Source organism: Antennarius striatus, chromosome 3 (assembly GCF_040054535.1).
Source record: "Antennarius striatus isolate MH-2024 chromosome 3, ASM4005453v1, whole genome shotgun sequence".
Lineage (NCBI taxonomy): Eukaryota > Metazoa > Chordata > Actinopteri > Lophiiformes > Antennariidae > Antennarius > Antennarius striatus.
The window spans coordinates 24,450,559-24,464,232 of NC_090778.1; the positions used below are offsets into that span (position 1 = coordinate 24,450,559).

Below are 13,674 nucleotides of genomic sequence, written 5' to 3' on the forward strand. Positions count from 1 at the left end.
AGCACAAGCTGTACTAAGTTGTATTTTATTACATATCTGTTATTAATTGTGTTAAGAATGAAATTTTCTTTCATATTTAAGAGTTCAAGTGCACAATGCACGTGTACGTTTGTAGACCTACGCGAGTTTGTACACCTGTGTGCGGCATCCTTTTGTGACTGCATGGGTCGTTATGTTAGTGTGCCCGTGTGTGTGTGTGCGTGTGATCAGGAGTCAAGCCTGTTTGTAGCTCGAAGTGTTGTACGCATTAAGGGCGATGAGGGTAATGATGTGCGAGGCAGTTGTATTTTGTGCCAGGGCGACCCTGCGGCTTACACCCCATTCACAGCTCAATGTGTTTCTGATTCTCTCCATCCCTCATCACCAGTCAGTTTATTCTGACAGCCAACAGATCCGTGCTACGATCACGCACAAACACGTACGCATGCACATACATGCACATACATACATATTTTTATTCTCCTTTGCTTGACCTATTCATGCATTTAACACAAACACGAGCATGCTTGCCACATTTGACGCAGTCATGTCTTTGTTCGCATATTTATACACTCATCAAGATATGTTTAAACACACTTTTTTTGAAATATACACAATGGAATGATCATTCCATCAAGGCCACCTCTTCTTTTTTTCTTTTTTTCATCCCACATGCAAGCGTAGAGCAAAATTCATCACATTCCAAAGGGTGAAACGGTCAGGTCATTGCATAAGCTGAAGTCAGCCTTGATCCACAATTCTGAGATGCAAACATGTGGGCTGAATCACATTTACCCATGTAGACGTTCCCCCAAAAAACCTGTCAGAAACATGCCTCTGCATGTTGATTCCTCTGTCGTCAATGCGATTAGAAAGATGACATTCCCTGTACTTCCCACCTACTACTGTGGGAGTCTGGCTGGGACACAAAGGCAAATATATAACAAAACCTCCTTCAGCACTGCTTACCTTTATGGTTCAGTGCTGTAATTGGCCTAGGGTGAGCACACCCGCTCGACACTGGTAGTAATGTATTTGAGAAGATATTGAAAAAGCTGATGAAAGAGACACAAGATGTGTTGTAGAATACGAAAGTTAATAATGGCTGGGATTTTGATGAATGGATCTTTAAATGTGTCCTGAAATCGGTCTGAATTGCATTCTTTTGCTCTGAGTTTTTTTGTTTTTTAATTTAAACAACCGCTCATTGGCTGTGTGAGGTACATTAGAAGAGAGCCATTGACATTGTGTGGATGATAATGAATGCAAATGAGTGCTGTTGTGCCATGTATGTGTGTATGAATATATATATATATATATATATATATATATATATATATATATATATATATATATATATATATATATATATATATGTACATGGATACTTCAGACAACAATAAAATAAAAACTCTTCCCTCACTGCCTTCCTGTAGTGAACGTATCTAAAAGAGTCATGGATCCAACATCATTCAATGTGCTTTTGAGTACATACATATCCTTTTATTGCTGCATATATCACCCCCATGCTGAGACATCTGAAAAGAGAGCATGATCTATACCAAAACATTAATCATCATTCATTGTATGTTAATAAATTCAGAATTTCTCCATTTACCATGCGGACGTCCATGCGTGCTGGAAATGCAACCTTTCCAGAGCTCATAAATCACACGCACTGAGTCATCTGACAAAGTACCCCAAACACAGGCTGAGGAGCTGCGATCCCTAGGGCACAAACACACACCATTTAATGTGGCGGAATCAGAGCGGGGACCGGAGCTTTTCTGACGCCTCTTTCCCTCTGCAACCCATACCAACAAGGAGCACTGACTGCAACCGGGGAGAAAATAACAGGCAGAATCAGAGAGGCTTGTGGGATACCCCCTCCATCTACATCGCTCTCGCTGGTTCCTCTCCCCCCCCCCCTACAATGCCCCCAGGAGTTGAGGCCATGTGCAAACAACAACACTTTTACCCAGAGGGTTGGTTTGCGTTGTGTGGAGGATCACCTGTCTTTGACTTATTATTCCTAGTTCACCATTGGAACTTTAAACAAGGCAGTCACAGACAGGAACATCCCGTGACACCCCTGAATTCAAAATTTTACCCTGACTCACTTGCATAGGTCAAAGATCAAAGCTAGTGCTCTGACCTATTTTTATAGATCAAAGCAGTAGCTTTGATCTACGGTCTTACACTGGCCTCCCTTGTCTTTCTATCATATCCAGTTCCTGAGATAGATAGATAGATAGATAGATAGATAGATAGATAGATAGATAGATAGATAGATAGATAGATAGATAGATAGATAGATAGATAGATAGATAGATAGATAGATAGATAGATAGATAGATAGATAGATAGATAGATAGATAGATAGATAGATAGATACTTTAATAATCCCGGAGGAAAGTGTACAAAAGTTAAAATTTTACCTCGACCTAGTTTTCTCAAGGTCAAGGTCATCATCTCATTTCCATCCCCTTTGCTGCACAAGTAATATGCTTTTTGTTTCATTATTGTATCTGCAACGGTTGCGAAGATATTTGGTGGACAAACGAACGGACGGACGGACGGATGAACACACAAACACTGACAATTACAATAGATCACCGCTTTGAAGTGGGATGCAAAAAAACAGAAGGTTTTAATTAATGTTACTTGCAGCACTCAGTTTGTGTGAAAATATATGTGCCGATTCTGAGAATCAACTGAAAATAAAAGAATACACAACCCTTTTGTCTCGGAGAGCAAGACAGTTGTCAGGTGTCGCCACTGTGAAAGTGGTTTTATAGTTGCTGTTAGTGAAGCACCTCAATTTTGGTGCAATAAAACTAAACCCGCAATCGCACATCCAGGTTTTAGATAATACCTTCTTTTTTTGTGTGTCATTTTCTTGACAACATGGATTTTAATAAAGACATTTTTTTGATGACTTTATCGAGTCAGTGCTCTGTGAATTGCTCTAATCTGGCAGTTGCACCAGATTACTGAGGCTAGGAGGAAGTCTGAGCAGACACAATAGCTTGTCCTCTACATACCACAGCGCAGATGAAGAGGAAGAGATTAATCCGCCAACCAACTTCCGAAACCCAGTAATAATGGGTGCTATTCAGGTGTGAGGCTGTTATTTGTTCACCTACATGACAGATTAAATTATTTTTAGCCCGCAGGCAAAAAGACCTCCATTGTGTTTCCTTTTACACGAAATAATCATGTCTCTTTATCTTTTTTAGCAAAGTGGTCACGTGATCCGTGTGCTGCGTACACTCGCTTTATGCTTCAGATTAAAAGATTAAAGGCTTTGCGGTGAGAGGGGGGGGGAAAAAAGAGGCAAACAGCAGCCCAATCAAAACCAGGATACTGTCAAGCCGTCGCGAGGGGTTCGAGTCAGCGTTACAGTCGTGTTGTATACATTATGGAGGAGACCCACTGTAGTGTGATTAGGGAGATAATGTCATCACATGTTAATGATCGGAATGTTTGCAGTGGGCAAAATGAGTGCCCTCTGATATGCAAAGCGCTTCTGTTGAGAGCGTAGAATTGTCTGTGTGTATGGAAATCCAGCGAAGATAGAGACGCTAGACGGTGCAGTATAGAACAGACAGCATTATTTATCCCCTTTTCTCCTTTTTCTCTCAGTTTCCTCCTCCTTTGGGTCTCTGAATACTTTCCCATCTTTCCTCTGTTGCCCGGGCCCATCCTCGATTCCCCGGAGACCGGAGGACGAGTGGTTATTTCTGACTCTGGAAGATGGTCGTGACTAATTGATTCGACATCTGATGGAACGTGCGTAACGTCTCTTTTCCCCCCGCTGCTCCGTCCTCACACCATTAATGCATTGTGCATATATTTATGTATTGTGCGGTGGTGTTTGATATGAGGAATGTGTTTGTGCCAGCGCTGTCTGTGTTCCTCTGTGAACCTCTACGTGGATGTTGTCCCTGGTAATCTAAATTATTACTGGACCGTTTGATGTCATCCTTGGAGAAAAGTAATTCTGTATACCAGTGAGTTCCCATTGGTCTCATAACAGTAGATTATATGGCTAACACTCAAAATACTCCCATTTATGTATCTGTTAGATCGCTTTGTATTGTTTTTACATGTTTTTGAGATGTTGCACCACATAAACACAATTGATCCCCGAGGTATTTTATTGTGGGAATGCATCTAATTCACCTATTGAAGTTTAGTCATCTTTAGTTCTCTCCCCATACGGCCTCTCTCTCCTCTGGCCCGCCGTCTTTGTCTGTTTGGTATGGATTTGGGTGGAGTCCAGAGACCTAATGAGGCGGCTGTGATGAGCCCACAGGTATTGGAGCTGCAGCGGGCCGCTGTTGATGCCCAGTCCAAAGCACCTAATTGATTTGATCATTCAGCTGATTGGTCAAAGAAATCGGTCTCTGTTGGGCACACAGGGGGATGGACAGTGACAAGTGCATGTGGCTGCAGACTGGTTTGCTCAGGTCTCTCTGTAATAGCATGAAGGTATGCGAGGGAGGGGGGTGTATGTGTGATTGTGTTGGCATGCGTACCTGCACATAGATGTGTTATTGTTGGTCTGCTATGATGCCATTTTGAATACAGAAAAGGTTACTTTTGCTTTCTTTACTCATTTAAAGACTCTTTTGGTGTCGTTTTTCTGGACAATATCTTGTGTTTTATTCCAGTTCACATCTTTTTTATTTTTATTTTTTTGCATTCTATTCTAATGAACCATGCAAAGTATATTTAAAGAAGTCGCTTCATTTGCATCTTTAAAGGTCTCCAAAGCAAGGTGCACTGGAATTTCCTTTATGAGGATGACACATCCAGTATATCGTCCTGATGTTAAGAAGGCCACTAGGGAATGATCAAGTGTGCATCCCATCGACCTGCATCCTCCTCCCCATTACCCTGACATTTCATCCCCACGTTTAATTCCAGGCCTTTCTAAAGAGCAGGTAATAGTGCAGAGGGGTACAGGGACCCAGAATTAAGCAGTTTTACACCGAAGGGTAATTTGGTGTGATAAATGTGCCTTCGCTGGTAACTAATAATACATATTTTAAGTAGCAGCGGCGCAGCTCCTCGGCCCAGTAAAGGTAGCATCATTATTAATGTGGGAGTCACTGAGTTTTTTAGTCAGGGTTACGGCACCAAGGTCAGAGCTGCGTTTCACTGAATTAAAAGCCATTTTGAGCTATGGCACTCCTAATCAACTCAGACCTAAAGGTGCATAGCTCAGTTATAATGAGGCACCAATGAATTTAAATAAACAGCAAGATCTAGTGATTTATAAAGGCAATGTGCTATCCTTATAGCTCGTTAGCCATGACGGATACTCTTTATTCTCTGGGCCTCTTTACCCACAGGACCCTGAGCTTTTAACCAAGTAATGTCTGCCTCCATTGTCAGCGGATATGCATTTGGAGCAGGACACTTATCCCTGTCATTATGAAAAGTGGAGACACAATACAAGAGTAATGGTAATGTATGCCATCCAAATAGGTGATTTTTCTCCTCCCCTCCCTCCGTTTTTTCGCCGATGTAAAAACTACCCCAGAGTTTTAGGCCCATGAATTCATCATCATATTTTCCACAAAGGGTTTTTCATACATCCTGAAAGGAAGCGTAATCCTTGATAGCGGAAATGTTTTGCATTTAAAGGGGTGCTTCTGGTCGGGGAATTGATGGCGATATTTAGGGAGGGGGGGGGGGCTGTGAAGAAAGGGAAGTTCTAGTTTTGAGAGTGATCGCTTAGATGAATTATTATATTTTTATGAGTGAAAAGAGTCATCGGCTTATTTCTGCCACTTTACTTTGAAATAACACGAACTTCTCCCAGTCAATGTAGCACCATTAAAATGCTGATGGGAACTTTCTAGGATACTATTAGACATTCCATCCACCAAATAAGAATAAAACACTTTAGCAGTCCCCTGCATGTTAAAAAAAAAAAATCTTTTTCCTTCTTTTCTTCATTTTACCCAAATACTGACTTGATCTGATCCATTGCAATTCCGTCGGCAGATCTCGGATTGCCATTTCTGCATCTAATGGAGGATAGTTAGTTCTTCAGCTGGGGCCAGACAGGGCGGCGAGGCGTGCACTCGTAGCCGCCTCTGGCCGCCCCCCTGCTGCTCCTGTTGTGGCATGCCAGGGCATTAGCCACTTCATCAGGTTCTTTGTTGCCCGCCTCTCCTTTGTGTCACCCTTGAAGGACGTTGCAAGCACAGCAATGGCTACAGCCTCCTCTTTACATCTCGATACAGCTTATTCAGGGGGACCTTATATGAGAAATCAGTGGGTTGGGACAGACTTTTTTTTTTTTTTCCTCTCGCAAAATCTGGATTAAGGATGTTTCCCTGTCTCCGATTTCAGCTCAAGCAGCTCACCTTGTGTTAAGGACGAGTAGTTTTACAGCTTCCAGCTTTTAATTAAAAGACTTCTTTAATAAGATTAACTTAAGGAGTTAATACGTAAATACTGGTATTCTACCTCTAAAAGAAGTAGAGGCTGTTTAAAAGTGTTTTCACTATAGTAGGGCAAAATAACACTTGTTCATAGCGTAGCATAGCACAGCATAGCATATCATGTGACGCCCATAGCTTGAAGCATTCAGAGGCTCCCTCGCGCTGCCTCCTGCTTTGCTCTGCATTTCAGAGTAATTTTCACTCCTGACACCACGGTTCTGCCTACCTGCCAATTTCTGTCTGGGTTCCTGAAAGGGTGATTTGTAAAGCCATGTTCACCTCAACGCTCAGAAGATTTACTCAGGAGAGAGCTTGCCAGGTGTTTGAGTTGTCAGTTCGCTCTGTGTTCTCAAACTTGCCGAAGGGGAAGTAATAGCCGTACTCAGCCGGTTGACTCAGCCAAATGAGCTGCAATGGGAGTAATAGTGGAATTTGTACGGTTGTTGTATTGATTTTTGACTCGCAACAGTAAAAACTGGCGTTATGTCAAGGAGGGATTTTACCATTTATTGGAAGTTATTTTAATTAAATATCACCCCCACCTGTTTGTGAATGAAATACAGGGTTTAAAGGCATCTTTAATGCCTTTATGTCCCACATTTTCTTTAGTTTTCTGGTTGACAACACATCTTGAAGCCTTTTCTTTTCCCTGGTTATGCTCTCTCCTTCCTCTCACCGCACTTTGGCAGCAAGCTTTAGTTGTTGTTTTTTTTTTTTGGGAGGGGCTGCTGCAGGTCGTTGATTTGTCTTCCTTCTCCCCGTAGTTCATCGAGGTCACCACGGCCCCGGAAGCATCACGCTTCGGAAATGAAAAGTCCCACTCGGCTCCCCCGCTGGCGACCGGGAGCACCCCTTGCCCACGCCCGCCCTGATGATTAATGCCACCCCCGTCCAGCCACAAACCTTTCTGCCTCAGATAATGCCAGGCAGCAAGCGCGGCTGACACTTTTAATGTATAATTAAGTAGAAAAAGTCAGCACCGGCTATGCAAATTTTTTAAAATGATAAATGACGCTGTACAGCAGCAGGGATTGATTTGGTGTAAATGAAACTAATTAAGGAAATGTCAAACATAATTAATAAAACAGGTTTAAGCTGCAAAACATTGTCAATTGAATGAATGAGGAGGCATTGGCTCCCATTGTTCAGGCTTTATTTAGGTCTTGTGTTTAGCTTGTTCCCTGCTCCAGAATGCTCTCTCCCCTCCTCACTCCCTCCGCCACCAATTCCCTGAGAGGGGGAAAATAAATTTGCTTGTCTCTCCGTTGACTGTAGAAATTAATTGCTGAAATCTTGTCCCATCCAAGTGTTACATTCACACGCAGGACATTAACATAACTAATTTGAAAGAGCTCAAATGACTGCATAATGGAGCTCCGTCACCATGCATGACAGTCGCTGGTCATACCAAATTAGCTTGGGTTTTATAATTGAAAAAATTTCACCTCCTTTTTAATTTTTTAGACCATATTCCTCCTTTTTCGTCATCCCTATTTTCCTCTGCTTCCCGTGGTATCTTTCCCGCCTGATTCATTTTCTTGATAAGAACAAAGGTTTTATAATTTACAAAAAGAGTTCTTGACCTATAATTAGAGGAGTGAGGGAGGAGGGGGTTGGCAGGGGTGGGGTGGGGGTGGGGGGGATGCCAACTGATGGCAGCAGAGTCACATCCTTAGTCCTGGTAATGATGCTGGAGACCTTGTGGCCCCCGGGAGGCAGAAGAATAATGGGACGGGCTATTTTTATGGGGGGAAGCAAAGGAATGGGCCACCAGCCGCTAGGATGCTGGTGCCCGGGTTTTTGGTGCAGAGAAAGCGGGGGCTAGCAGGGGCCTAGTGGGGGGCAAAAGAGGATGAACACTCCGCCCCGACCATCAGTTCTGTACGTCAGCTGGATGCACCGCTGTCGGAGTCCGCGCCCCACGCCGGCCGCTGCCCTTGGCGTGGAGCGAGGAGTGGGTGGATGAGTGGGATGGAAGATGGTCGGAAACCACCGACCAATCACAAAGCGAGGTTCTTATGACCACACAGGAAAGCCAGTGGGACCTGCGTAAAAGTAATATGCGTGAAGTCATTTTTTGCTGTTGGTTGAACCTGATTGGACAAAAATGTTTGAGAATGCATCTGGTACACTAACCAGATGCTCAACTCTCACCGTCCACAGTAAAGTTTGTAGCAGTCAGAAGGAGTTCTGTATCCCACTGATTTAGCACTTTTGCACCGTGTAACTAAAAATCATGTAAAGCTGTGAATGCTATTTATTTTCTGCTCTGGTTGACCCCTCCTTGCCCCCCTGGATCTCGCTAATAAGGTGCCCGAACGCCGAGTATCGCATGTAGACGTATGGCTGCCAATATTTTAGTGTTTTTTGGCTCTGCGTGCTTTAAACACCGCTATTTATCATACTCCCACATAGAAATTCTCAAGAGTTAAAGGAGCCTAAGAAAACAAAAACAAGAAAACAAAAAAAAAAAAAAGTACCAGAACCAAAGAACACACACATTAAAAAATATTTAAAAAACAAAACAAAACAAGAAAATAAAACTCTGGAACAGTCACAATCTTTATTCCCATTGCATTTTCGCTCTCATCTTTATTTCATTACTCCAGTGAGGATTCTTATGCTTGTAAAAAGTAAACTTGAATCCTGGACTCTTGTAATATTTCTGTATTCTTTATTCATGACAGGAACGGCTCTGCAGCTGCGAAGCTACAATGATTTTCCGAGCAGTTGCTCCGTGCTCTGCTGATGTTTTTAAGGAGTGTGTGGTGGTTTAATGGATATCCTTTCATTATAGTATTTTTGTGTTATTATTTCTCTAACCAGAGACACTTAACACAGACCGGTAATTAGCAGCATTCGTAATGAGTGTGGTCGGTCCAGTGAGCTGCGTGTTCTTAGCAGCAGACTTCAAGGATATAATTTCATGTGAATTATTACCACATGCATATTTCCAGGAGAGTTTAATAGCTTAAAAATACCCACAAGTTTGGAGCGCCGTTTCTTTTTGTTGCTCAACTTGAAGCTGGAGTTGCCGTCTCGTTCTAAAAAGGAGGAATCTGCTTTATCACGACACACAAAGCAAAAAAAAAAAAAAAAAGTTGAGCTTGTTCTGTTCTGGTTTAAAAGCAGCCGTGCTTAATCTAAACACACACATGTACCCATTAGATAAATAGTGACTTATTATTAGCGCCGGTCCTTGAATCCTTGAAAAGTAAATTCAGACATCGTGAAAATATGCAAGTTTTTAAATGAGCGCAAGAAAAGTTGACACAGCCTTCTGTAGTTTTTAAATACAATATTTATACATACCTAAATTGGAATTTTAATTAATCTCAAAAGTATATTCATAGCTTGTGTGCCAATTGTTAAGAAAAAAAAGTAGTGATGCTTATAGCATGAGTGTGTGTTAGATCTTCAGGTAATATACTTGTATCCTGCTCTTGTTCTCATGATGGTAGCATTAACCATAAATCCCTGGGAAGATGCAATAAATAGTGTGAAAATCAGTGACCTCTTTTGCACTTTTTCCCCCCAAAATATCCAAGTGGTATTTCAGCTTTCCTGTTATTACCTTTCACGCATTTTACTACATCTCTCTCACACAACCTGGCCCTCCAAATGCCAAAGGTCACGAGTCAAACATATGCAGTATGGATTACAATTTATCGCCCCACATTTGCCTGATAATTTTTCTCTCTTGACAAGCTTAGGTAAATCACGCCGCCTGCTCTATAATGCATGAGGGCTCCCGCTATGGCTTGATGAGTAAAGTCCGTCGCTATTGGCTGTTATCCCTGTGGTGTTTGAGCTCCCATAAGACCAATAAGGCTCGTCTGTGTTCCGACATGACTAGGAATCACCGCAGGAACAGGTAACAGTGGTGGGTATTTATAGGAACCGTATGCATATGGATCTGTGCCATATTGGATTGTTAGAGTGCAGAGGTGACAGTTAAATACAAGTACATAGAGGAATATACAGACTCCCCAGGTCTAATCAGCGAGGATGGCCTCCTCTCCTCATTTCATTTGAATATATTCAGTCCGGACTAAGACTAAGGAACTGTCTCTCTCCTCCCAGTGTATATTATTCCTTCCCTGCTGAAGGCTCATTATTTTACAGCGGGGTGTGTGAGAGGTGGCCCCCGTGTCTGAACTCACCGTTGAGCCTGTATTAATCAAACTTCACACGGCTGGGAAGGGTCCCGCCCACTGACACGACACCCCTCGCTCCACGCTTTCAAGATACACAACCTGAGCCCTTAAATACGGAACATCGACGGCGTTTGAAGATTACCGCTTTTTAATCACTTTCTCCATATAGTAACCCCCTCGCACCTTCCCCACCCCAGGAGAAAAAAAAAAAAAAGAAAGTATGTTCTGTTTAACGTTGTCCTCTTCTGCCTTTTTCTCCACAGTGGACAACAAGATCTTTGCATGGGGGAATGGCACCAGTGGACAGTAAGTGTAGCGTAAAAAAAGAACAATTTATGATATTTAATCACTGCTCAGACTTTTATCCACTTCCTTATGACAGTGTGTGAAGGATAAGAAGGAGTAATAATACTTTATGGGACTATTCTGGTATTCATAAAAGTTCAGCCATCCTCGGTTAGTTTCGTTCTGCCCATCGGCGATTCATACGCCTCAGTGACACCGTATCGTTTGGCTGTATGTTGCAGAAAGACGGAACAGACAGACACCATTATTCACAAAGATAAGTTGTTTTCCTACTGTTGACCTTCCTTGTTAAAACTTCTCTAGCCAGGAGCCAGTCTAGGCTGTAATGACATCCAAGGGCCCGGGGGCTGCAGTGATTCAGAGGCCCTTGAGCGCTCAAACAGCGGCTACAGCAGACCTCAGAGAAATTCACAAAAGAAACAAAGGCATCACTTCTCGCTCTCTCATCATCTCCCATTGTCCCTTATTTTCCCTCGTATGCTATCCGTACCTCTCTCTGTCTCCCTCTCTCTCCTCTTCTCATGATGCTTTGACCCCTCTAAGCAGGTCGAGGCTCTCCAGTGGGGAGCTTATAGTTTGAGGAGCCTATAGTGGGAGCTCTGCAACACCCACTTCTAGAGCAAAGGGTGAGCATCTCCGTTATACAATGGGCACTCTGATATCTGAAAAAACTCCTGCGTGTCTCACTGGAGGCGAGAGAGGAGAAGAGTATGAGAGAGCTGTGTAAATTTAAACTGGCAAACTTTCTGATGGAAATAGCAGTGACCCCGGAGTGGTCTTGTCTTGAGTTGAAGCATTGTTGTAATCAATACAGGCTCTCATGGGGATGGCGGGTGAGGACCTTTCGTTCCCCGTTTGTGGAAATAATGGAGAAGACTGTTTGTTATTTTTCCCAGACATGCCGCAAACTAGCAGATATGGCCGGGGCATTGCAGGTTATGACGCTGGCTCAGGGAAACAAATACAAAGAGGAGCATTTTATCAAGAAGCAAACAGCAGAGCTTTGTTTGAAGCTGCTGGGAGCCCACGGGTCACCGAGGTGCTGGGGCTGCGTTTGACCAGCTCATCTTGAAAAGGGTTCTTGGATGTTCTTTGTTCGCTCACACCGGGGACGCGGAGACAGAAACACACCGTCATCCGAGGCCTTTGTAAAGTCATTTGTACAGTTAGGAATTGAGTTAGGTTCCAGTTATTACTTCTGACCCTCACGAAATACCCCAGTTATACACGCGCTATGCTCAACTTTTTCTACATTTAATAACTAAGCAACAATACCGCGATCTCCTTTTTTCTGTTGTTCTGAAATTAAATCGCTTGTTGCTTGTTTTGTTAATGTAAACGGATGATAAATAATTAAATCCATTTTTCACGTGTGACACAAAAACATTCACCGTTTTAATTAGTTTGCTTTGAATGATTAATTCAAACAAAGTGGGGGGAGGAAAAAAAAATGAGAGAAGCATTTAACTCTTTTCTATCTGCGTCATCCAGGCTGGGTGATGGAGAGAAAGCGATAAAGAAGCGTCCGGTCCGGGTTGCGCTCCCACGACGGAGGCCGGAGGAGACTGGGTGCGATGCCGAGGAGGAGGAGGAGGTCGATGTCGCTGGTGTGTCCTGCGGAAGCAGACACTCCTTTTTGTGGACTAAAAATGGACAAGCCTTCAGTTTTGGGAACAACTTTTACGCCCAGCTCGGCTACGACTTCCAGAGGGCCGACTTCAAGGAGCACCAGGTACGAGTCGGAATCCATCGAGGACCAAATCCCACCTAAACTGGCCAACATTCATCGTTTACAGTCAAAGCATGAAACAATCCAAAACTGTGTGCTCCTTAATACCCCCTCCTTAAAACATCTGCACAACCCCTACAGTATAATATCATTACTTTTTAATTCATTGTTGTGAGAGGAAGAGGGGCTGTTGGAAGCCGGCCCGGGCGATGGATACCTCTAGGGCCTGGATGGCTCTCTGCTGGTTGCCTCTATCTCTGTCCTTACATGGCTTACTATACAGTAGCGTGCCACTGAACCATACAAATCCTAAATTAAGTGCTGTGGAATTGAAATTGGCTCTCTTGTGAAGTGTTCCACTTGCATTGGAGCTTAATTTTGCCTACTCATATCATTTGATTCAGTCCCCTCTTTTCGCTCGCTGCAGCCCATCACTCTCTCTTCCTTCTCATGCAAAATAAGCCCATTTAACCGCAGTGTGACAGTGTCTAGGTGAATGATTGCCACTCAACACTTGAGATATGGGTGTGCGCTTCTGTACGCATGTGTACTCCATATATTATATGTCTGACAGATCCCCCCCCCAGTCTATTTTAGTTACATTAGTGTATTGTTATTTGGTCTTTCAGGTTCTTTTCTACTTTATTACATGCCTTAGAACCACAGTCAAGTGTTATGTTAATGTTATATAATCAGGATAAGTTGTTCTTTGTGTATTACCTATTGTTCCCCTTTGTAATATAAGACAAATTCCCAGAAGGAGAGGCCTTTTAGGGGTTCATATGAGACCGGCCTCGCGCTGGGCGGGAGGGGGCAGAGAGTACCCGGCCACCTGGCAGCAGTATGGAAGCCTGGAGGCCAAAAACTCTCACCTCTCCTCCCTGATAAAGGCCACTGAGATCTGCATGACCGCACCGACCCTCACTGAATGAAACCGAGTCGCCCTTCTTTTTCCTCTCTCATTCTAGCTGTAGCTGTGGTCTCTGATTGCCCCACGTGGAGGCCCAAACCTGACCCCTCTGTTGCACGCCGCCTCCGTCCT

At 43.3% G+C, this 13,674-nt stretch overlaps 1 protein-coding gene across 1 annotated transcript in view; it reads left to right on the forward strand.

Moving 5' to 3' along the window:
• The window catches only part of LOC137592789 (uncharacterized), a 268,825-nt gene that overhangs the window by 33,372 nt on the left and 221,779 nt on the right, over nt 1–13,674 (forward strand). Inside the window, exons 3-4 of the mRNA XM_068311193.1 lie at nt 10,861–10,903; nt 12,395–12,635. Coding sequence (XP_068167294.1) covers nt 10,861–10,903; nt 12,395–12,635 — 284 coding nt within the window. The remainder of the gene's footprint in view (nt 1–10,860; nt 10,904–12,394; nt 12,636–13,674) is intronic.